Raw genomic sequence first — 26314 nt, 5'->3', positions numbered from 1 at the left:
TAAGGCTCTTCACACCTGCATTGTGAGGTCATAGAGCTTTATGGTTATAGAAACAAAGTAACATGATGGCAGATAAAGGCCAAATGGCCCATTCAGTCTGCCCATCCGCTATAACCATTATCTCTTTCTCTCTCTCTAAGAGATCCCACGTGCCTATCCCACCACCTCTCCAGGGAGACTGTTCCATGCATCTACCACCCTTTCTGTAAAAAAGTATTTCCTCAGATTACGCCGGAGCCTATCATCTCTTAACTTTATCCTATGCCCACTGCAGAGTTTCCTTTCAAATGAAAGAGACTCGACTCATGCGCATTTACATTACGTAGGTATTTAAACATCTCTATCATATCTCCCCTCTCCCGCCTTTCCTCCAAAGTATACAGATTGAGATCTTTAAGTCTGTCCCCAAACGCCTCATGATTATAACGTATTTTGATTATTCTAATTTGCTATATGTGGGCTTACCAGCCTGTGGCATGAAACCTTTCCAAACTGCACAAAATGCAACTGCTAGATTACTAGGTGGACTTGCAATATTCAATCATATAAGTCCTATTTTGCGTGAACTGCACTGGCTCCCAGTTAAAAGCTGAGCGAAATTTACAGTTCTGATGCTAGTATTTGAAGTGATTAATAATGATATTCTTTTATCACTGGCTACAACCTTGCATATGTATTGTCCAATCCATACGCTGCACTCATCAAATAAGTTACTATTGAATGCCCCTTCCTTTCATTACGTTAGATTGGATGATCTCCCTGTTGAACATTCTTTTACACTGCAGGGGCAAGTTTGTGAATTCTGTTCCATAGGAGCTATCATGCCGCTGTACCAGGCCATGGTGCGTCCAGCACTGGTCACTGTACATGAAGAAGAACACGGTACTACTCGAAAGGGTCCAGAGAAGAGCGACTAAGATGGTTAAGGGGTTGGAGGAGCTGCCGTACAGCGAAAGATTAGAGAAACTGGGCCTCCTCCCTCGAACAGAGGAGATTGAGAGGAGACTAGAGAGTTGCGCGGGAACAGAAATCTCACCCATCCCCGCCTGTCCCCGCCAAGATCCTCTCCGACCCCACCCGTCCCTGCCAGGATCCTCTTTGTCCCCAACCATCCCTGCAAGGAATTATCTCCATCCCCGCCCGTCCCCATAAAAAGCAGCAAATACTTCTGACAGGATCATCAATTCCACAGTTTCTTTTGTGTTTGTGCTGCTGTTTTCCTTGTGGAATCTCTTTGGTGGAACCCTTTTTTTGTTTTCTGTTCAGGTAATTAACTTATAAACCCCCTCTTTTACTAACGCTGATGTGTCCATTATATTATATGGACAAACTCTGCTTCCAATGCCTTCCATCCCCGTGGGAGTCCCGTTGGCTAGAGTGGGGTCCCCGTGGGAGTCCCGTGAGCCAGAGGGGGGTCCCCGTGGGAGTCCTGTGGGTTAGGGGGGGATTCCCACGGGACCCACGGGATTCCCATGATCCCCGTTCTTGTGCAGACCTCTAGAGGGGACATGATCGAAACATTCAAGGTACTGAAGGGGATAGACTTAGTAGATAAGGACAGGTTGTTCACCCTCTCCAAGGTAAGGAGAATGAGAGGGCACTCTCTGAAGTTAAAAGGGGATAGATTCCGTTCAAACGTAAGGCAGTTCTTCTTCACCCAGTGAGTGATAGAAAACTGGAACGCTCTTCCGGAGTCTGTCCTAGGGGAAAACACCTTCCAGGGATTCAAGACAAGTTCCTGGTGAACAAGAGCGTAAGCAGGTAGGGCTAGTCTCAGTTAGGGCGCCGGTGTTTGATCAGAGGACCGCAGCATGAGTGGACTGCTGGGCATGATGGACCACCGGTCTGACCCAGCAGCGGCAATCCTTCTGTTCTTAAGTTGTTGAAAGCTTTTTTACTTTCTGAAGCTTTGAATGGTAGAAATTGACTAGATGACTAGGAGCTCCTTTTACTAAGCTGTGCTAGCGGTTTTAGTGCGGGCTACAATGCCACGCACGCTAGACGCTAACGCCTCCATTGAACTGGCGTTAGTTTTTCCACCTAGAGCGGGGGTTAGCACGTGCAAATCTGCAGCGCACGCTAAAAACGCTACCGCAGCTTAGTAAAAGGAGCCCTAAGTACTTGCTTGTAGAATGAATTTCAGATCATATGGTTGGAGTATACGACTCTATTTTTATGAAAATAGTGGTGCCTCACACAACGAACTTAATTGGTTCCAGGAGCAAGTTTGTTATGCGAAAAGTTCGTTATGTGAAACGTGTTTTCCCATAACAATACATGTTAAAAAAAATAATTCGTTCTGTAGCATAAAATATGCTAAGATGACATAAAAAAAGATAAATTTTTTGTTATTATTTTTATTTAGATACATCTAAAAACATACCGTATTTGCCGGCGTATAAGACGACTTTTCAGTACCTTAAAATCCTCCCCAAAGTCGGGGGTCGTCTTATACGCCGGGTACTGTTTACATGCCCTTACTTTACATGCCCTAACATCTCCTTCCTTACCTCCTTAAGGTGCTTACGATAAGTCCGCCTGGCCCTGGCGACCCCCCCCCCTAGTTGTTCGGGCCAGGAGGGAGCCTAAATCCTCCTGGCCACGGCGACCCCCTAACCCCACCCCGCACTACATTACGGGCAGGAGGGATCCCAGGGCCTGAGGCACATGGTCGGGTTGGGCCCATGTGCCTCAGGCCCCGCCCCCAGGAGGGACCTAAGGCTCCCGGGCCTATTCTGATTGGCCCAGGCGCCTTAGGCCCCACCAGTAGGCGGAGCTTTGGGACGGATGGGCCAATCCGGCCTCATTCCATCGTTGGCTGCCTGCCGGACAGGCGGGTTTGGCTCCCGTCTGTCCGGCCAACTACAGAAAGGTACGGGGAAGGGGGGTGGGGGTGTCGTGGGGGTCGGCCAGGGGGGTCGCGGGTCGGCTGGGGGGGCGGTCGGAGGTTCTTGGGGGGGGCGGTCGTTGGGGGGAGGGGGGTTTGCGTCGAGGGCAGGAGGGCCTGGGATCCCTCCTGCCCGTAATGTAGTGCAGGGTGGGGTTAGGGGGTCGCCGTGGCCAGGAGGACTTGGGCTCCCTCCTGGCCCGATATTGTCGGGGAGTTGGGGAATCGGCGGGGCAAGAGGGCTTGGGCTCCTTTTTGCCCCGATCATGTCGGGGAGTCGGGGGGGCAAGAGGGAGCCAGGTGGAGAGAGGGCAGTTAAGCGCAGTGCCTGCGCGGAAGGATGCAGCTCGGGCGACTTCGTTGTGTGAAACGAAGTTCGTTGTAGGGAGCAAGACATAAAGTTCGTTGTGCGCAGCGTTCGCTGTGCGAGGCGTTCGTTATGCGAGGCACCACTGTATCATTGTCTAGTATTCTCTCATTTGGGTATGTTTCATTGCTCTCCGCCCAGGGCAGGATTAATCAATAGGCCCAGTAGGCACGTGCCTAGGGCCCGAAATGATCAGGGGGGCCCGATGAAGGACAGCATCGACATTGTTTTTTCCAAACGGCGATGGGCCCCTCCAGCATCGATCAGCAACGCGGGCCCCCCTCCCCGATCGGCAACGCGGGTCCCCCCATTGACGGAAAGTAAGACAAGCAAGCAACGCGAGTAAGAAAGGCAACGGGAAGTGTAATTGTGCAAGCGGTGCTGCTGGCCCAAAGCTTCCCTCTGACGCAGCTGGGCGCATGGTGGGGTGGGGCGGGGCAGGGGGGGCCTAGGGGCCCTCGACGAATTAATCCTGCCCTGTATCCGCCTAGAACAGGGTAGGCTATAAATATTTTATATTTTAAATCAAATAAAAATATAGTCCTTTCGACATCTAGGAGTAGATTTTAGGATGTGTGCAGACCCTTCAGAAGTGAATAATATTGCTGGCAAAAGCTTTTTGTTAAATGCACCTATAGGGAGTTTGAAAGGATTGATCAATTCTTCCTTTGAAATGGAATCTCAGGTTAGGTAAGATTTGTGACTAGTTTTCATTAAAAGATCTTCAGAAAATACTAGTCCGTGCCATTATTTCATCTCAGTTTACTATTATAACATTCTTTATTTGGGGCACTTAAAAAGCCATTGTGTAGGCTTCAATTGCTCCAGAACACTGCAGCAAAAACAATTTATATAAAAGCATATATGAGAGTTCCCCTATTGTTAAAATCACTTCACTGGCTTAAAGGATGGAGTTTAAATTGTTTTGTTTTTCATTGAAAATTCTTCATGGGCTGAGTCCTAATTAGCTCTCATCCATTCTATTTTTATAATCACGATCTCACTCAACTTGTTCTGTTCATTTCAATAAATTTCAGCTCCTTTCTGCCTTAGCTTTCAGAAAACTTTCAATCCTGAAATGGCGCATCCAAATGTTCGCAGCGACCTTGAACAACGGCATTCCCTTCCTTTACAATTAAGTTCACCCAGTCAGTTATGCAGGTGCAGGAGTGAGTATCTACCAGCATCCACAAAACTGCTGGTATCAGTTAGTCCCATTCCAATTTCTTTTTCTCCCACCCCCCTCCCACAAGTTATGATCCCTCCTTTACCTCTCACAGAGAAAAATACTCACCTCCTTCGCCCCTTTGCTAAGAACAAAACTCACCTCTGAACCTTTCCCAATTCAGGATAAGCCCCCCTGGGCCTACCTTAAATCCCTGGTGATCCAGTGAACAAAATGGTTGTTGGGAGTAACGTGAAGCTACCTGGAGAGATTGCAGCAGCCATTTTGTTGAGGCAGCTTCTAGGAACAGGAGCAACGGGGGTTTGCTCCTGTCCCCATCACTCCCACTGGATCACCAGGGATTTTACGTAAGCCTGGGGGAGCCTCTCCTAAAAGGAGGGATTGGAAGGGGGATTCAGAAGTTGGTTTCAGCAGTCTGAGGCTCTGACTGGCCCAGGTTGTTTAAGGCTCCTCCTTTGGGTGGGGCCTTATGTATCTGAACCAATCAGAGCCCCGGTTGCATCCGGGGAGAGGCCTAAGGCTCTGATTGGCCCAGAAGCATAAGGCCCCACCCATAGAAGAGACCATATGCGTCTGGGCCAATCAGAGCCCCGGTTGTAACCGGGGCACGGGCCTAAGGCTGTGATTGGTTTAGATGCATAAGGATAAACTTGGGCCAATCAGGATGCACTGGAGAGGGAAAGGACCGCAATTTTGAAGAGGTGGGCCTCCTAGCCTGAGGGAGTAGGCATCTCTTTGCCAAGGGAGGGTTGGGGGTGTTGGTTGGGTGGGAGAGCGTGGGCAACTCTTCCTCTGACAAAGGGGGCTATAATACATGCACTCATCTTTTACTACTCCCACTAAAAAATAAAACAGACTACAATCTAGAATTCTTCAGGTAATTTTTTTCATTAGCCACAGTCAAAACACATGTCACAAGATGCACTTTTAACAATGCAGTCACTGTATTGGCACCTCTGGATCAGTGCTGATTTTTGTCGCAAAAAGCAGACGCCGCTCTTGAAGAATGGCTGGGTGATTTTAAGAATCCACCGGAGTACCTAGAATATGTGACACTCGGGACCTATCATTTTTTGACACCCCCCTCATCTATATGAAAAACATTATTTAAGTAACAATCCACATATCGCACAAGAGTGTACCTAGAAAAAGGCAGCATCTTAAACACTACAGTGAGCACTAGAACACCAACACACGCATTGTAAAACTAAACAAGCCAGATCCTGCAGTCAATTGATCCTGTAACAGAAAACCATGTCCTTTTCATACACACAGAACGCAGATACACCCTTGCCCAATATGGAATAATCACAAACTAAAAATAGAAATATATAGATAAAAGTTAAACTGAACCACCAAGAAACAAGACTCTGCATACAATGCAACACCACAACACCACAGAAACAGTGACACATGTCCCCTAATACTGTGCAAAATAAAAAAGACAGTAGATGTAAATTTGAAAAAAACTGATACATAACAATCATGACTTTACAAATAGAAGTAAAACAAATAAGAAAATACCATTTTATTGGACTAATCCATTTTTCAATTAGCTTTCAGAGGCCAAATCTTTCTTCAAGACAGTACAGTATACTGCTGTTATGGTATCCTGTCCTGTCCTGACCTGAGGAAAGGGGTTTAGTCCATAAAAAGATTGCCTTATTTCCATTTCCTATTTATAAGCTTTTATCAATACAGTTACAATACTACTTGATTCAATGTAAAGCAACAAAAAAAGTCTTTTTACCTTTTGTCATTTCTGCTTTAATCATCTTCACTTGGCTCTCTTCTTTCAATACAGCGTTTGTCCTCTCTCCCTTCCATGCAACATCTGCCCTCTCTCTTTGCCCCTTCCACCCAGTTTCTGCCCTCTCTCTCTACCCCTACTATCTACTGTCCATCCTCTCTCTGCCCCTTTCACCCACTGTCACCTCTCTGCCCTTTCCATCCACTGTCCACCCTCTCTCTCTTCGATATGGCATCTTCCCTCTTTCTATGTCCCTTCAATAAACTGTATATCCTGTGCCCCTTCTCTCCTTTGTACATGATTCATTTCAGCTTTACCCCCTCTCCATTTTTCTGTCTCCACCCCCTCCCCTATGCTCTGGCATCTCTCTCTTCTCCTTTCCTTCCTTCCTTCTCATTTCACCCCATGGTCTGGCATCTCTATGTCCTTCCCTTCCCTACCCCCATGTCCTGGCATCTCTCTCCCTCCATGCTCTGGCACCTCCTCTCCTTCCTTTCCCTCTGGTCCGGCATTTGTATCCTTAGTTTCCCTTCCCTCCCACCATGCCCTCACATCTCTCTCCTCTCCTTCCATCTCCCCCTCCCCTCCATTATCTGGCATCTCCTCTCCTTCCTTTCTCTCCCTCCCTCCTTCCTTTCTCCTGGTCTAGCATGTCTCCTTCCCTCCCCCATACCCTGGCATCTCTCCCTCCCCCTCCATGGTCTGGTATCTCCTTTCCTTCCCCTCCTTCCCATGGTCTTGCTATCTCTTTTTCCTCTTTTTTCCCTTCCCTGGTCTTCTTCTCCCTCCTTCCCTCTCTCTCCCCAATTGAGTGCAGCAGCATTTCTCTATCCCTTTCTCCCCCTTCCTTGTCTCCCACACCTGTCGGCAGCGCAGCATTCACAACTCACTGCTCTTGCTTGCTTTGGGCCTTCCTCGCTGCCCACCTACTTTCTGTTTCCACGAAGGCAGGACCCGCGAAGGCAGCAAGGAAGGCCCGAAGCAAGAAGAGCAGCAAGTTGTAAGCTTCTCTCCCTCCCTTCGACTCCCTCACTGCCCTATCTCCCGCTGTAGCCTGTAAGCGAATTCACCCATGCTCCGGGGCTCTAACAGTAACACTGTGCGTACCGGCTTCCCTTCTCCTTCCTCCCCCTTCATGATGTAACTTCCGGTTTTGGAGGAAAAGGGTTGGGAAGCCAGCAAGCACAATGTTAGAGCCCTGGAGTATGGGTTTAATTCGCTTACAGGCTACGGCAGGAGTTAGGGCAGCGAGGAAATTGAAAGGAGGGAGGATGGTTCTGGACCCGGTAGGCTGGCTGTGCACCACCTTAGAGCGTGCACCTGGAGTGGACCGCCCCCCCCCCCTTGGTACGCCACTACAAAAGGGGCATTGTGAGACTCAAAGGTGAAGGGGAGAAATATGTAGAAGTTGATAAAAGTAAGGCTGAATTGCTTAACAAATATTTCTGTTCTATGTTCAAAGCTGAAGCACCAGGAGCAGGACCACAGAAGACAAACACAAATAGTGATAGAGGTGTGGTAGACCTTGATCGATTTTCAGAGGATTGTGTTCATGAGGAGCTAGCTAAACTAAAAGTGAACAAAGCATTGGGGCCAGATGGTGTACATCCAAGGGAACTGAAGGAACTTAGGAAAGTTCTGGCAGCTCTGATGACTGACCTTTTCAATTACTCTCTTGAATCAGGAGTGGTACCAGAGGACTGGAGAAGGGCAGATGTGGTCCCTCTCCACAAAAGTGGAAGTATGGAAGAAGTAGGGAATTACAGGCCGGTAAGTCTGACTTCTGTGGTAAGTAAATTAATGGAAACGCTTTTAAAACAGGAAATAGTGACATTTCTTGAATCCAGTGGATTACAGGACCTGAAGCAACATGGATTCACTAGAGGCAGCTCTTGTCGGACAAATCTGATCAATTTCTTTGACTGGGTGACCAGTGAATTGGATAGAGGGAGTGCGCTAGATGTGGTGTATTTAGATTTTAGTAAAGCCTTTGACAGCGTTCCATAAACTGGGTGCCCTCAGGATAGGCCCAAAGTGTCAGATTGGGTCAGGAACTGAATGAGTGGAAGGCGACAGAGGGTGGTGGTCAATGGGGATCTATCTGAGGAAAGGGATGTTATTAGTATTTACCTCAAGGTTTGGTTCTTGGGCCTGTTCTTTTTAACATTTTTGTAAGCAATATTGCTGAAGGTCTGTCAGGTAAGATTTGTCTCTTTGCGGATGAAGTTACAGAGAAATTCTTTTAAAACCAACAGGAGGACAAATTTTTCACTCAGAGACTAGTTAAGCTCTGGAATGCATTGCCAGAAGCTGTGGTAAGAGCAGTTAACGTAGCTGGTTTTAAGAAAGGTTTGGACAATTTTCTGGAGGAAAAGTCCATAGTCTGTTATTGAAAAAGACATGGGGGAAGCCACTGCTTGTCCTGGATCGGTAGCATGGAATATTGCTACTATTTGGGTGTTTGTCGTGTACTAGTGACCTGTATTGGTCACCCTGAGGATGGGCTGAGCTAGATGGACCATTGGCCTGACCCAGTAAGTCTATTTTCATGTTCTTTTGTTAGTATCTTCTAACCATCTTTGTGGAACCAGAAAAGATATTTCTTACCTTGACACATGCTATCACAAACTGTATGGAACTGCATTGATGCATGGACGATGCCACGAGCAAGGAAAATGCAGGATAAGAAAGGGATTGTAAGCAGGCAATACAACAAATGTGACCTGGAAATCAGGAATGTCAACTGCTGGACACTGGACAGCTGCAGACACTGGGTGCAGATACAAGGAATGGGAAAGAGGTGTGCATTTTTGTCTGGCACAGTTTTATGGTTCAGGGAAATGGTCATAACAGTTAAAGAGCCTTTCGTCTCTAGGGTATCATCAATTCAAATTCCAGCTCAGGAGTCCACGGTTGAGTCCACAGGTCCCGTAGCAGAAGTGTTCACTTCCCTGGTCTCTGCCAGATTTCTTTGGCTCTGTGAATTCTGCTGCACAGCTTTCTCATTGATTTGGGACAAGGATACAATAAGAGAAAGAGAAAGTGTATCTCATTTTCACAATTTCTTTTCTCTCAGTTAAATGACTTCCTTCAGCTCCACATTGCCATTTCCTGTCTTAGTCACTGCCGCCTCTATGCACAATTATTAGTGAGCAGTCAGGTCTTTGCACAAGCAAATCACTTCTATGTTTGTAAACCTTAGAGAAAAAAGTGAACATGCACCCAACTGATTTGTGCAAATAGGGCTCGGATATTCAACAAGATAAGCTCCCAAACTTGTGCCCTATTTTCAGCCATATTTAGGAGCATAAGTTTTCAGCTGAAAATTCAACTTAGCATAGGAGCTTAAAATGTATGGGCCTGATATTCAGAGGCTTTAGGTCCTAACTTTGGGTCACTTTTACGAAAGCGTAGCCCTCAAATTCATAGAAGTTTGCCTAAAGAAGGACGCCTAACTAGGATTACCAGATTTTCCATCTGGTAAAAGAGGACGTATTGTTCCGCCCCATTCCGTCCCCCAAATCTAGCCCCACACAAACGTCATCCCTTCGGGCCAGGGCTGGAGTGCATCTGCCCCAGCCCCAATCTCACCAGCTTTTTAAAAACCGGACAAAGTCCATCCAGTTTGCCCAACCATTCACACTCGATAAATTAGTCATTTAATTGAAATGGTTAAGAACATAAGAATTGCAGCTGCTGGGTCAGACCAGTGGTCCATCGTGCCCAGCAGTCCACTCACACGGTGGCCCCTAGGTCAAAGACCAGCGCGCCCTGAGACTAGCCCTACCAGCGTACGTCCTTGTTCAGCAGGAACTTGTCCAACCTTGTCTTGAATCCCTCCTATCCGTACCCTTCTCTTCCACTGCCAACTCCAGACTCCTTCCCTTCTATCTTGTTGCGCCATATGCCTAGAACAGAGTGTCTGAGTAATTACGTCAGGCTCCATCTCTATATAAAAATTGCCGCTGCTGGGTCAGACCAGTGGTCCATCTTGCCCAGCAGTCCACTCATGTGGCGGCACCCAGGTCAAAGACCAGTGCCCTAACTGAGACTAGCCCTACCTGCGTATGTTCCGGCTCAGCAGGAACTTGTCCAACTTCGTCTTGAATCCCTGGAAGGTGTTTTTCCCTACGACAGACTCCGGAAGAGCGTTCCAGTTGTCTACCACTCTCTGGGTGAAGAAGAACTTCCTTACGTTTGTACGAAATCTATCCCCTTTTAACTTTAGAGAGTGCCCTCTCGTTCTCCCTACCTTGGAGAGGGTGAACAACCTGTCTTTATCTACTTTGTCTTGAATCCCTGAAGGGTGTTTTCCCCTACAACATTTTGCGGAAGAGCGTTCCAGCTTTTTACCATTCTCTGGGTGAAAAAGAACTTCCTTACGTTTGTACGGAATCTATCCTCTTTTAACTTTAGAGAGTGTCCTCTCGTTCTCTCTACCCTGGAGAGGGTGAACAACCTGTCTATCTGCTAAGTCTATTCCCTTCATTATCTTGAATGTTTCGATCATGTCCACGCCATACCCCTCAAAAAAGAAATTAAAAATAATAATGTGTTATCAGTGCATGCACCTACCTGCACACCTTGCGATTGCCTATGTTTACCAGGCCTATTCTCTGCCCCTAACCCGGTCTAATTTTCAGGTAGGTGTCGTCGGAGGGCTCTTTGACTTAACTGTTGCTAGAAGCTGCATGGATATCTGTGCATAACTCTAATTACCAATTAAAATCAGTTTTTAATGGGGTAATCAATTACCATGCCAATTAAGCAATTTAAAAAAAAAAATTAACTTGTGCGCAGATTTAGGTTAGGGGTCTCTAGGTATCCGCAGATAGGGCGCTTAACCTAGGCCCTGTTTATAGAATCTGGCCCGGAGAGCTCCTGTCTTCCTTCCATGACATGGACGTGTGTATTAGTTTGAAATCAGTCTTTTCACCTGCCAGCTTGCACCCAGAGCCCAGCAATTGGCCCCCTTTCTACTGCTCAAACACACTACCTATAGTTTTAAGCATTATGATGCCAAGGGATAGGGTCACTAGGGTTTAGACTTGAAAGAGCGGGTCAGTAGAATGGCGGTATAATTACAATTATACTTAAGGGGGTCAGTAGACTTAAAAGGGTGGGTCAATAGTGTGGGCAGACTTGATGGGCTGTAGCCCTTATCTGCCGTCATCTTTCTATGTTTCTATGACACATCTAGACCAAATTGCACAAAAAGATGCTACACTGAACAAACATCTGGTATTGTCTGATATTCTATATTTTATATTGAAGCGATGGAATTTCTTCTGCCATCCGAAGCCAGAGCAAACAACCCCCTAAATGCTTTTTGAGTTCACCGAGCAAAGAGGAGGGGGTGGCAAAGGACGCATCTCACCCCCATTCCTATACTTCAAGCAGTGTCCTTTGGAAGGTGTTTTTAAGAAACCGCTTTAATGAAGCAAATGGTAGGACTTGCAGAAATGTTCCTTGCATTAAAGGTTTAGTGCTGACCTCTCTGGATACCTTTAATATTGTCACTCCCAACTGTCCTTCACCTGGATCTGACACAAGAAAGAAAATGACAGACGTTCAGATTACATTTTGTATCACCACTCACGGCCTTGTTGTCACACCAGCTCAAGTGCACTAAAGGACAAAGATTGTGTGTTTACACATCTATCAACCAGCAGCTCCCAAGGACACAAAACACAGAGACAGCCGCTTCTCAAAGAATCCATGCAGTCAGGGAGAAGCACACCAAAGAGACAGCTCCTCTCAGACAACCTGAGCACGTAGAGGCTCTCACTCTTAAAGAACACTTGCACATAGAGAGAAACCACTGAATGGAGAACTTAGACACATCGAGACAGCTGTTCTGAGGTAACCCATGAACACAAACAGATAGAGCTGCTCTGAGAGAACCAGAGCACACAGTAGAGAATGACATGGGAACAAATTTCTCCCTGTCCTCACGGGAACTTATTTCCCTGTCCCATTCTGGCAAGTTCTTTTTCTGTCCCTTCCCCTGCCCCATTCCTGCAAGCTCCATCCTCATCTGCACAAGCCTCAAACACTTTAAAATCCTAAGTTGCAACATTCTAGAACTCAGATTGTGATGTCATAATGCCTCATTCCACCAATGCCTAAGCTCCGCCCTCATCTGCACAAGCCTTGAACACTTTAAAATCCTAAGTAGCAACATTCTAGAGCTCAGATTGTGATGTCATAATGCCTCATTCCACCAATGCCTAAGCTCCGCCCTCATCTGCACAAGCCTTGAACACTTTAAAATCATAAGCAGCAACATTCTAGAGCTCAGATTGTGATGTCATAATGCCTCATTCCACCAATGCCTAAGCTCCGCCCTCATCTGCACAAGCCTTGAACACTTTAAAATCCTAAGTAGCAACATTCTAGAGCTCAGATTGTGATGTCATAATGCCTCATTCCACCAATGCCTAAGCTCCGCCCTCATCTGCACAAGCCTCGAACACTTTAAAATCATAAGCAGCAATATTCTAGAGCTCAGATTGTGATGTCATAATGCCTCATTCCACCAATGCCTAAGCTCCGTCCTCAGCTGCACAGGCCTCGAACACTTTAAAACCATAAGTAGCAACATTCTAGAGCTCAGATTGTAAAAACATAAGTTTTCAAGTTTAAGTTTTCAAGTTTAATTAAAAATTTGATTTGATCGCAAAATCATAATCCAATGCGATTTACAAATCATGATAAAATTGGAGTAAAAAGAAAAACACATTAATCAAACCAGACGGTTAATACAACTTTAGACCAACCAAACACAGAAGGTAAAAAGACAAAAAAAAAAAAGGGTTAAATACAATTTATAAACAAATAAAAAAGGCAAGGTAATGAAACAATAGGATGGGGGAAAGGTTACCCGCTCAATTTTCACTTATCAGCATGCATCTTGATATATAAAATTTGCATAACTCAGTTAAAAGCGTCCTTAAAAAGCTAGCTTTCAGGAGACTTTTAAACTTACTAAGTAATTTTTCTTCCCTTATATTGATTGGGAGTGAATTTCAGATTTGAGGGACCGTGACGGAAAAGATCATGTCTCTCCTTGAATAAATGAGTCTTAGTGAAGGGACTAAGAGGAGAGATTTCTCTTCCGATCTTAAGGATTTTGTAGGAATATAAGGGATTAGAAGCCTTTCTAAGAATGCAGGAGCTTTATTTGTTAAAATTTTGTGTGTAAGTAATACTATTTTATATGTAATTCTATGATTTACAGGTAACCAATGCTTTCCCTTAGAAGGGAAGTCACATGATCAAATTTTTTCCTTTTAGTAATTATTTTTATTGACGTGTTTTGTAGGATTTTAAGGTTATTCCCTTGTACAAAGCATTGCAGTAGTCAATTTTTGATATGACTAACAAGTATATTAAAATGTTCAGAGATGATTCATCCAGAAATTCGGATTGTGATCTAATCAACCTTAACCCTTCAGTATCTTGAACGTTTAGATCAAGTCCCTTCTCAGTCTCCTCTTTTCAAGGGAGAAGAGGCCCAGTTTCTCTAATCTCTCACTGTACAGCAACTCCTCCAATCCCTTAACCATTTTAGTCGCTCTTCTCTGGACCCTTTCGAGTAGTACCGTGTCCTTCTTCATGTATGGTGACCAGTGCTGGACGCAGTATTCCAAGTGAGGGTGTACCATGGGCTGGTAAAGCGGCATGATAACCTTCTCTGATCTGTTCATGATCCCCTTCTTAATCATTCCTAGCATTCTGTTCACCCTTTTCACCGCCGCACATTGTGATGTCATAATGCCTCATTCCACCAATGCCTAAGCTCCGTCCTCATCTGCACAAGCCTCAAACACTTTCAAATCATAAGTGTTCAAGGCTTGTGCGGTTAAGGCAGAGCTTACAGGAATGGGGACAGTGACAAAACTCACGAGGATGGGATGGAGAAATTGAGTTCCTGCGGGGATGTGGTCAAATTTGTCCCCGTGTCATTCTCTAGCACACTGTTCTTCAACTGCCGGTTCGCGCAGGGCCGGCGAGATTGATTAAGTTCAATTTCCTGCCAGTCCGCGTAGGACCAGCAAGATCGACGAGATATTTTTAGCTGGTCCACGCTGGTCAGGAGAGATCATGGGGAGCCTCCGACAGTGGCTTTCTCTCCTCTGCAGCTCTCCTTTACTTACCAGCGCAGCGATTCACAAAGGCAGCCTTGGGGCTTTTGCTGAGTCACGGTTGCCTCTGATGATGCAACTTCCTCTTTCTTCAGAGGCGGCGTGACCCAACAAAGGACCCGAGGCTGCCTTCCTGAATTGCTGCGCTGGCAAGTAAGAGAGCTGCTAGGAGGGGAGAAAGCTACTATTGGAGGCTGGGAAGCTGCTGGGCAAGGGAAAAAAAAGGGACAGCTGCTACTGGATAGGGAGAAGGAGAGATGCTGCTGGGAGGGGAGGAGGGAAAGGAATCTGGGAAGCTGCTGGGCAAGGGAAAAAAAGGGACAGCTGCTACTGGAGAGGGAGAAGGAGAGATGCTGCTGGGAAGGGAGGAGGGAAAGGAGTCTGGGAAGCTTCTGGACAAAGGAATAAAAGGGACAGCTGCTACTGGACCTGAAGCGAAGGAGAAGGAGAGATGCTGCTGGGAGGGGAGGAAGGGAAGAGAGTTACTGCTGGACAGGAGGAGGAGGTAAGGGAGAAGGAAAAAAGGAAGGAAACAGCTGGCAGGGAGATTAGAGGAGGGAAGGGGAGAAACGGGCATGAGAAAGTAGAGAAATTGATGATGGGAAGGGGTCAGTAGAGAAATAAGCAGAGAGGGACAACGATGCTAGATCTGGTGTAGGAGAGATAAAAATGAAGAGAGCAGTGAAGCTAGAATGAATCGTGTAAAAAGGAGAGAGGGGCGCAGGCTGGATGGAAAGGGGAGAGGGGCATAGAAAGAAGACAGATACCATATGGAAGGGGGAGGGGCAGATGCTGGATTGAAGAGACAGAGAAGGCAGACGCTGGAGGGAAGAGAGTGAAAAGAAGATGAAAGCAGAAACCAGAGATGAGAAAAGGTAGAAAAAAATAATTTTATTTCTATTTTGTGATTAGAATATATCAGATTTGAAATATATAGCCTGCTAGAGCTGATGTTAGACATAACTGGGGACTGCAAAACCCAGGCAGTGCTTCTTTAGCTTCCAGCTTGCTTAGGGTGCTCTCTGACCAGGGGGCAGTTGCCCTAGTTGCATTCCCCTAACACTATTCCTGTCATGTGTGACTGCAGTATTCTGTTAGCATGATATTTCTGTGTAGCATTCTGTAATAATTTGGCTTGGGTTTTGTTGATCCTTGCTCTGTATTATTTGTATTTATAAAATGACAATTGTACAGAATATTGTTTCTTTTTATACTTTAATAAAATACATTCAATATAAAATCATAAGTGAGGCTTGTACGGATGGGATCACATGATTTGCGGGGACCGAGCTCGCAGAGATGGGGCGGAAACGGGGTTTTTAAATTTTAGTCCTAGTAGTTTGCCGGTCCACAAAATAATTATTTTATTTCTGCCGGTCCACGGGTGTAAAAAGGTTGAAAAACACTACTCTAGCACACAGAGGGGAGCAGTCCAAACAGGCTGACGGCTGTTTGAAGAACCTAAATGTATTGAGACAGGTGCTCTGTGATAACCCCCAGACACAGATGGTCTGAGAGAACCTGAGCTGGAACCAGTGAACTGAGAGAGACAGCTGTTATGGAGAAACTGGACACAGTGAGGCAACCCAAAAACAGAGACAACACAGTTGCTTTGAGAGAACCTGAGCTGGAACCAGTGAACTAAGAGAGACAGCTGTTATGGAGAAACTGGACACAGTGAGGCAACCCAAAAACAGAGACAACGCAGTTGCTTTGAGAGAATCTGAGCTGGAACCAGTGTGCTGACCGAGACAGCTGTTTGTGGAACCTGGATACATCAAGACAGCAAGAACCCACAAACCCAGATACAGATGCTCTGAGAGAACTGAACACACAGAGGCCGACACTCGGAGGAAACCATTGTACATGGAGAGACGGCTGTTTTGAGAACCTGAACACGTTGAGACAGCTCCAGCTCATAAACACAGACAGATGCAGCTGCTTTGAGGGAACCTGAGCTTAAACAGAGCCGGCAGAGATTTCTCAGTAACATATGGGTCTCAAGAGTCTGTAGGGCATAATCCTTTTGAGTAGAAAGACTGAGGTCATGGTAAGGTCACAGCTAATAAAAGCTGAGCAACCTCGAAGGACCTCCCAGGTATTTAAATTAATCTCTCTCTTTTTTTTTTTTTTTTTGTAAAGAGCCTCCATTTTGCCTCTATTAAACTCTTATCGTATGTATGTTACTGCCTCACAGATTGGATTTCCTTAAGCTATTTCTGGTTCTTTGTGTCTTGCACAAGAGAGGAAAGTTGCAAAATCCTGGAACTGTGAAACAGAGCCTGAAGCCGATGAGCTGTCAGCCAAAATATGGTACAATAATATGTCTGTGCACGCCAGCCCTGACTTGGGCTCAGTTTGAGTAGGTTTGGTGCATTTAAGCTAAGAGCAAGAGTAGTCAAGCATAAGTTTTGTGCTTTGAGCCGAAGATGGGCTCTTGTTCCGTATGGGAAGCTAATGTCTGAATTGAATGGAACAGGTAAGAAAGGACTTCCAAAAATCCAAGGACTAGAGGCCACACAAGGAAGCTACGAAATAACACATTTAAAACAAATCAGAGAAAATATTTCTTCACTTAGGGCTCCTTTTACAAAGCTGCGCTAAATTGCCTCGCGTGTGCTAGATGCTGAGCTGGCGTTAGTTCTAGCCGCGTAGCGCTAGAAACGCTATCGCAGCTTTGGAAAAGGAGCCCTTAATGTGTAATTAAACTCTGGAATTTGTTAACAGAGAACGTGGTAAAAGCCATTAGCGTAGCAGGGTTTTGTGTTTAAAAAAAATAATTTATATTCTGCATATCCTACAATTCTCTGCAGATTACAAATTATTCAGGTCCATTGTCCAATTTGACACGGACAAGAGGACATGAAATGAAGCTAAGGGGGGGCAAGTTCAGGACTAATATCAGGAAGTTCTGCTTCACACAGAGAGTGGTTGACATCTGGAATACTCTCCCAGGGGAGATTATTGCGGAATCGACAGTCCTAGGCTTCAAAAGCAAACTAGATGCATATCTCCTTGAGAGAGGCATATAAAGATATGGTTGGCTATAAAATAAGCCAGGTGTATACCTAGCAGGGCCTCCGCGTGTGCGGATCGCCGGACTTGATGGACTGAAGGTCTGATCCGGAGATGGCGCTTCTTATGTTCTTATGTAGGTACTCCAGCATTATTCCCTAACTGTCCTGGCGGACTCCCATTCTGTTTAATGTACCTGGGGACAATGGGGATTAAGTGACTTGCCCAGGGCCACAAGATCAGTGTGCGGATTTGAACCCTGTAGCTCTAACCACTGCACTACACACTCCCACGAAAGATTTGCACAGGTTCCTACAAGAAAAGTCCATAAGCCATTTTTAGGATAGACATGGGAAAATCCACTGCTTATTTCTAGGATAAGCAACATAAAATCTGTTTTACTCGTTTGGGATCTTGCCAATACCCCTGAACTTGATTGGCCCCTGTAGGAAACAGGATACTGAGCTGGATGGACCTTTGATCTGACCCAGTATAGCAACAGTTGTGGTGAAGAAATTAAAGTGTACTTCCTGTTTTCCTCAGAGCAGTCTCCTGGAGGCTCTTTATTTATTGATTTATATTCCATCGCAGTAAAAACATTGCAAAATAAGCTGAAAAACCTCCCTGCACTCGGCCTGTTCTATCGTTACATCAGTGAATATGCTCATATCATGAGAAACGAATCTTCAGCAGCCTCTTAAACTGAGTCACATCCGTGACACACTCTGGTTTTATCTTTCAAGTTCTGGTTGCAGATTTAGTAATTGGCACTGGAATGATGTGCATGAAGAGGCCGATTCGATAAACCGGCGCCCCAATTATAGTGGCAGGAGGTCAGGCAGCCAATTGGGATGCATGTTTTTAAAGAAAACCCAGGATAGGGTTACCGGACGTCCGGATTTCGGGAATCCCGAAGACACCACCTAATAGACCACACGGAATCTCTCTAAAACTCGCATGCCACCGCAAATATAACCTAAATTACTACCATATTCTCTGACAACAAAGATACACCCACTAGAGGTCTGCACGGGGATCGCGGGAATCCCGGGGGTCCCGTGGGAATCCCCCCCCTAACCCACGGGACTCCCACGGGAACCCCCCTCTAGCTAACGGGACTCCCACGGGGATGGAAGGCTTTGGAAGTAGGGTTCATCCATATAATATAATGGATGTCAGCCTTAGTAAAAGAGGGGGTTTATAAGTGAATTATCTGAACAGAAAACAAAAAAAGGGTTCCACCAAAGAAACTGTGGAATTGATGATTCTGTCAGAAGGAATTGCTGCTTTTTATGGGGACGGGCGGGGATGGAGGTAATTCCTTGCGGGGATGGGTGGGGACGGAGAGGATCTTGACGGGGACGGGTGGGGACGGAGAGGATCCTGGCGGGGACAGGTGGGGACGGAGAGGATCCTGGAGGGGACGGGCGGGGATGGGTGGGATTTCTGTCCCCGCACAACTCTCTAGCACCCACCTGCAAAGAAAAGCTATTTCACCTCCAAGTATTCCTACACTGAAAATGCTGCAATTTAAATCACCCTATGTCCACTTAAGTCTGTATTTGTAAGGCTGCATGTTATGTCTATACTGTAATTGCTGTAATCTAAACCCCTTTGTCCATGCTGTAAATGCTATAAAGTCTGTATGTCTCACTAAAATTTGTCCTACCAATACTATGAATGTATTCCGGTAACCCGTTCTGGGCTCCTTTGGAAGGTCGGGCTAAATAAATACAGCCTTTGGAGTCAAACCTTTCAAGGACTTTTCAAAGATGTTGTATTATTTTCTTTTTTTATATACCACCTGAAAGCCCAAATGCTACTGAAGCAGTGTATATTCAGTACAGTAGCTGTTTTTCCATTTGAACCCCAGGCAATAGAGAGTTAACTGTCTTGGTCAGGGTCGCCAGGAGCTGCAAAGGGCTTTGAATCCTGAGCTTCACTGGATCCGGATTTTACGGAGGGATACTGTGCAGGTCCTTTCCTCTGAGATTTGTTGCCTCTAGGGACATAAGAGCTGCCATACTGGGACAGACTGCAGGTCCGCCTAGTATAAGGTGACCATACGTCCTGTTTTGAACAGGACGGTCCCGTTTTCAGACCTCCTGTCCCGTTGTCCCCCCAGACAGCTTCGGGACGCCGAAAAGTCCCGTTTTCAGGGACAGCGTCCCGAAGCTGTGCTCAGGGACAACGGAACAGGCGATCACTTCCTGTCCCTCCCTGCCCCTTCTTTCCCCCTGTCTGCTGCTCTTACTGCCCTGCCGCTAAAGCTGCTAAACCCGACAGGAAGTCTTCTTTCCGACGTCAATTCTGACGTCGGAGAGGACGTTCTGGGCCAGCCAATCGCTGCCTAGGGTGGGATTGGGGGCGGGACTGACAATTAATAGATGTCCCCTTTTGATGAAAAAAATAAATGGTCACGTTAGCCTAGTATCATGTTCCCAACAGTGACCATCCCAAGTCACAAGTACCTGGCAAGATCTCAAAGAGTAAAACACATTTTATCCTAGGAATAAGCAGTGGATTTCCCCACATCCACCTTATTACAGTAGAGTCTCGGTTAACTGGGTCTCAGTTAATCGAGACTCTCGCACAACTGGCAAAAAAATTGGTGGTGGGGGAGAAAAAAAAAAGTCCGCCAAAGCACCAGTAGCAGCATCCTGAGCCACAAATCCTCCCTCCCTCAAGCCCCAAAGCAGCTAAAAAAAATACCCCCCCTTCTGCCCCAAAGCACCAGCATGGCTGCGGTCCTGAGCTTCAAAGCCCTCCTCCCTCCCTCCCTCAAGCCCCAAAGTGGCAGAAGCAGGTAGCGGTCCTGAGCCACTCCCTCCCTCTCTTCCTTACCGGAAGCACAGCGGTCAGCAGGAGGAACAGGCAGCTCAAGGTCAGTCCCAGCAGGGCTTTTCCTCCGACGCATCACTTTCAATGCATCAGAGGAAGGGCCCTGCCAGGGCTGGGTGTGACCAGCCTGTTTTGAGACTGCCTCCTGCTGACCGCTGCGCTTTGGGTAAGGGACAGAGAGGGGGGGGGGTTCGTGTCTCAGGACCACCGCCTGCTTCTGCCACTTCAGGGCTTGAGGGAGGGAGGAGGGCTTTGCCGCTTATGACCGCTGCTGCGCTGGGGCGGGAGGGAGGGGGGAATTGAGAGTGTGTTAGACAAGGTTTCTAACACACTCTCAATTAACCAGAAAAATAGTTATCTGGTATCCACCAATCCCCATGAGTGCCGGAAAACTGAGATTCTACTGTAATGGCTTGCAGTGGCGTACTTAGTATATTTCATACCTGGGGCAGATCATTTTTTAACAACCCTTTCTTCTATATAAATAATTATTTTAGTAATAATCCATGAGTCACATAACAAGAATATACCTCGGAAAAGGCAGCATCTTAAAACATTGCAGTGACCACTAGAATATCAAATATATCCATTGCAAAACTAAAGCCAGATTAATATACCGTTTATACTTGAATATAAACTGAGATTTTTGGGCCAAATAAGTGGCCCAAAAATAGGGGTGTCGGTTTATAGTTGGATCAGCGTTGACCTGCTCCCCTCCTGAACCTGTTTGTAGGTCTCCGCTGGACCTGCCATGAGATCTAGTGGTCCAGCGGTGGCCGGGATAGGAGTGATCCCTCCCACCTCCTGTCCTAGCCAATTCTAATTATTTTTATCTCCCTCCTTCCTCCCCCACGTACTCTAAGCATTCCTGGTGGTCCAGCAGTGAATCGCAGCAGGAGTGGCCTTTCTTCGTTCCTGTCTGTGCAGAGCTGCTAGCTGATTGGCTAACATGAACTCGTGGCAACCAATCAGCTAGCGACCTTCCTTTACTCCTGCCCATACAGAGCTGCCAGGTCCGGCCTACTTTCTGTTTTTGCGAAGGCAGGACTCAGCAGAAAAGAAGGCCTGATGCCAGCAGAGCAGTGAGTTGTGAAAGCTGCTGCTGCCGGAAGGGAAGATACCAACCCTCATAGGCTGTACCCATGGCGGACTGCCCCCTGCCCCCTTTGCTTTGAGGAAGTCATCCAAAATGTTTTTAAACCCTGCTAAACTAACTGCTTTCACCACATTCTCTGCTAATGAATTCCAGAGCTTAATTACATGTTGAACGAAGAAATAATTTCCCCAGTTTGTTTTAAATCTATTACCTAGTAGCTTCATTACCCCCCCCCCCCCGTAGTCCTAGTATTTTTGGAGAGAGTAAACAAGCAATTTACATCTACCTGTTACTCTCCACTCTGTAGGAACATGTCAGAGATACCAGTCAACCATCAAGAATTGAAGTCCAAAGCCACATTTTTCTTCTTTGGAGGTTGATTACTTTGAGCCTATCAGCTTCCTTCATCAACTTCTTACCTCCAGCAAACAGGTCCATAATGTCTTCTACTCTGGTGCTACCTTCAGCACTGATTTGATGGACACAGGGAAAAACAGATTGCTTTATCCTTCAGATCTTGAACAGATGATGCAGCAGAACATATTGTGATTCTCTCTCGAATGTTGCAGCAGGTTTTTTGACGGTCGGTAATAGACATCTTGTGCTTGCAGGTTGAGAAAAACTTGAAGATGCTAGTCTTCTTGGAAATTGAGACAATGCGAAATCAAGGGCAGAAGTACTCAAGTCAAGATGATAACTTGAAGTTGAAAAAAAAATATACATATGTGGCAGGAGGCCTGAAGGGTCTATAGCTGAAGAAGCCCTGCTATTTGGATGTCGAAGAATCAATAAAACTTCAACTGCCGACAAAAACCTAACTATGAAATATGAAGGACAAAAAGGCTTGAGGCACACTGCATTTGAGATTAAAAAATCTCGAAAGAAGTGAAAAGAGCTTTCAAGAGCTGGGACCCATAAAAGAAAAGAAGCACTGTCCATGTAGCCTGCAAAACAAAAACCAAACCTCTGGCATGTCACAGGTAAGCAGAAACTACTTTTCAAGAACTTCCTAGACTGCTCCGAAAACCATTTGGAAGCACCGTGTGACAATGACATCATGCCACTCTGTGACTGGTCATTCACTTCATCTTCACAGACCTTTCCTGAATGTATTTCCATGTTAATTGTATTTTTTTCACTGATGGTACAGTCCTCTTTGTTGTGAACCGCCTAGGCCAGTGGTCTCCAACTTCAACCCTTTGCAGGGCCACATTTTGGATTTGTCGGTACTTGGAGGGCCTCAGAAAACATAGTTAATGTTTTATTAAAGAAATGATAATTCTGCATGAGGTAAAACTCTTTATAGTTTATAAATCTTTCCTTTTGGCTACGTCTTAATAATAATATTGTCATTTATAGCTAAAGAGACACATGATCAAGAAACGGTTTTATTTTAGTTTTGTGATTATGATAAACATACCGAGGGCCTCAAAATAGTACCTGGCGAGCTGCGAGTTTGAAACCACTGCTATAGGCTAAGGCTCTTTACACCTGAATTGTGATGTCATAGAACTTTATGGTTAGAAACATAGTAACATGATGGCAGATAAAGGCCAAATGCCACATCCACAGCATCCACTATCTCCTCCTCTCCCTATTGGCTAAGGCTCTTAACATTTGCATCTCCTCTTCCTATAGGCTAAGGCTCTTTACACCTGCATTGTGATGTCATAGAACTTTATGGTTAGAAACATAGTAACATGATGGCAGATAAAGGCCAAATGCCCCATCCACAGCATCCACTATCTCCTCCTTTCCCTATTGGCTAAGGCTCTTAACATTTGCATCTCCTCTTCCTATAGGCTAAGGCTCTTTACACCTGCATTGTGATGTCATAGAACTTTATGGTTAGAAACATAGTAACATGATGGCAGATAAAGGCCAAATGCCCCATCCACAGCATCCACTATCTTCTCCTCTCCCTATTGGCTAAGGCTCTAAACATTTGCATCTCCTCTTCCTATAGGCCAGTGGTCTCCAACTCCAACCCTTTGCAGGGCCACATTTTGGATTTGTCGGTACTTGGAGGGCCTCAGAAAACATAGTTAATGTTTTATTAAAGAAATGACAATTTTGCATGAGGTAAAACTCTTTATAGTTTATAAATCTGTCCTTTTGGCTAAGTCTTAATAATAATATTGTCATTTATAGCTAAAGAGACATATGATCAAGAAACGGTTTTATTTTAGTTTTGTGATTATGATAAACATACCAAGAGCCTCAAAATAGGACCTGGCGGGCCGCATGTGGCCCCCGGGCCGCAAGTTTGAGACCACTAACCTAGACCTATGTGGTGTGGTGGTATATATAAGAATAAAGTTATTATTATCTCAACAAGTCATGTATTAATGACATCAGTAGTGTTTTGGGGGCTATGGAGAGGTTTTTTATGACAATTTTATCAGCATTTATAACAAAAACTGTACTTAGTGTTTTCTGACCTACCTGTTCAGGAGAGGGAAGAAGGTCACTGCCAAATACACACAGGGATACCATTTCAAAGGTTTAATCTCCTCTACTAGCAAAACCTGAAACATCAAACACAATTAGCCGCATTTTTATTTTGCTTCTTTGAACTGAAGCTCCCTCGAAATAGCAGACACAAAGCTTGCATGATAATATATCTCTGTCTTGAAATCAGGGCTGGCCCTATTATTAGAGAAGACTAGGCAGTTGCCTAGGGCAGAAGTTTCTTAGGGGCCACAAACAATAAATTCTGACAGCTGTACAAATTCAGAGAACCATCAATCAGAACATACTTTTTCCTACATTTTTTTTACTGGAATCTTGTGTGATGATCATTATTTTGGAATGTATTTACCAAACTCTTGGGGGCACTGCAGGCTAAAGGCCTGAAAGTTAATGGGGGAGGGGGGGGGGAAGGCTGAAGGTTTGCCTACATTGTCTACTACCCAGGCCCCAGTTCTGCTTGAAACTGCTGAAATTGAGCTCTAGGCATGCTGTAATTGCATATACACTGAAGCTAAGGGCCTGACCAGGGCAGGTGTTTCTTCTGCTTTGTCTAGTTCCAATATCCTGAGGATGTTTCTGCCTTGTTCCCTGACCTCACACATTTAGGGTGAACACAATAGATATCTATATATATAAAATCGGATGTATTTGTGTGTGTGTGTGTGTATAACTCTGAAACAAATGGAGAGATTTCAACCAAACTTGGTATACATATCACTTACTATCTGGGAAAAAACACTATGGGGGTGGGAAGGGGGTCACACACACAGATACATCTGATTTTATCTATCTATCTAGATAGATAGATAGATAGATAAAATCAGAGAGAACGCTTCCGACGCAGCTGCAGATTGCGTGGAGTGGATGCTCGCGGCTTTCAGCAGGGGAACCGGCCAGAAGATGAGCAACGCCGGTGAGCACCCGCGGACACCCCTGTTTACTGCCGCTGCTGCTGGTTAAGGAAAGCAGCAGCGTCAGAATAGGGAGGGTGGCCAGCTGTGCACTAGAGAGTTGTGCAGGGACAGAAGTCCTACCCGTCCCCGTGAGGAATCCCTCTGTCCACACCCATCCCTGCGAGGAATCCCTCCATCCCCACCCATCCCCGCGAAGAATCCCCTCTGTCCCCACCCGTTCCTATAAACTTCAGAAATAGTTATTTCATTTAATTATGCTACTGAATTAAAGGCTCTGGTAGAGACCCATTTACAAATAAGCAAAGAGACTTTATTAATTTGGAAATATTAATTGGGAAAAATACATACTTTGTAAACGGGTTTCTACCAGAGCCTCTAATGTAAATATAAAATATAAATATTCAGTTGATGAGAACCCCCAAGCTGTCAGCTGAGGACTTCCTTTGCAGTTGGCCAGGGGTCCCTTTTGCCAAGCTTGGCAGGCAGCAGTAGCGTCCCTGAGTCACAGATGCTGGCACCTCAGTGGCTCATGGATGCTGCCAGCGACTGCTGTGCTTGGTGGAGGGGAGTTCTGGCCGTCTCTAGAGGAGGTCCTCTGCTGGCGGTGCTTGGGGATCCCCACCAGTCACAGCAAGGGTCAGCAAGTACTTCAACACTGTAGAAATAAAACCAGAAATGCATTTCCTTTTCTATTGAACACAATACAAAGACATCTGCTATATACATTTCCCAAAGCTAACATATTTTAGTCAATAAATTCTGTTCTTTACCTTTGTTGTCTGGAGACTTATTTTTCCATAAAGGTGGTCCCAGTTTCTTTTTTCCGCTTTCCCATCTTCTGTAAATTCTTCTGTTGCTGTCCATTGGTTCCTCCTACCATGGTCCAGCATTTATCCCTTTCTCATCTTTCGCCCCTGCTACCAGTCTCATGCCCATTTCTCCTTCTATCACCCCTCTCCAGCACCATGCCACATCTCTCCCTCCATTCCCTTCACCACTATGTCCAACATTCCTCCCTCACAATATTTCTCCCTCTCATCTGTACCTCACTCCCTCCCTATGACCAAAAATTCTCCTTTCTTCCATTTTCCATGTACACAACCATCTCTTTCCCTCCCTTCCTCTCTCCCAATTCCATGCCTTCTGTGTCCAAAAACACATTCTCTCCCCCAGCTCAGCATCTTTCCTTCCCTTCCTCTCTCCCAAGTTTATGCCTTCTGTGTCCAAAAATGCACTCCCTTCCCCACCTCTTCCCCTCCCTTCCTACATCCCAAGTTCATGTCTTGTGTCCAAAATCGCACTCCCTCTCCCACCTCAGCATCTCTTTCCCTCCCTTCCTCTCTCCCAAATTCATGCCTTCTGTGTCCAAAAACCCATTCCATCCCCCACCTCAGCATCTCTTTCCCTCCCTTCCTCTCTCCCAAGTTCATGCCTTCTGTGTCCAAAAACCCATTCCATCCCCCACCTCAGCATCTCTTTCCCTTCCTTCCTCTCTCCCAAGTTCATGCCTTGTGTCCAAAACGCACTCCCTCCCCCTCCTCAGCATCTCTTTCCCTCCCTTCCTCTCTCCCAAGTTCATGCCTTGTGTCCAAAAACCCATTCCATCCCCCACCTCAGCATCTCTTTCCCTTCCTTCCTC

At 45.8% G+C, this 26314-nt stretch overlaps 1 protein-coding gene across 6 annotated transcripts in view; it reads right to left on the bottom strand.

Annotated features, from left to right (window-relative positions):
• The window catches only part of LOC117363042 (cyclic AMP receptor-like protein A), a 646660-nt gene that overhangs the window by 83199 nt on the left and 537147 nt on the right, over window positions 1-26314 (bottom strand). For all 6 annotated transcript variants that reach the window (XM_033950231.1, XM_033950230.1, XM_033950233.1 and 3 more), the window contains one exon: window positions 23735-23817. In XM_033950231.1, coding sequence (XP_033806122.1) covers window positions 23735-23817 — 83 coding nt within the window. The remainder of the gene's footprint in view (window positions 1-23734; window positions 23818-26314) is intronic.

This window comes from Geotrypetes seraphini, chromosome 6 (assembly GCF_902459505.1).
Source record: "Geotrypetes seraphini chromosome 6, aGeoSer1.1, whole genome shotgun sequence".
Lineage (NCBI taxonomy): Eukaryota > Metazoa > Chordata > Amphibia > Gymnophiona > Dermophiidae > Geotrypetes > Geotrypetes seraphini.
This window is presented reverse-complemented; position numbering and strand designations above follow the sequence as displayed.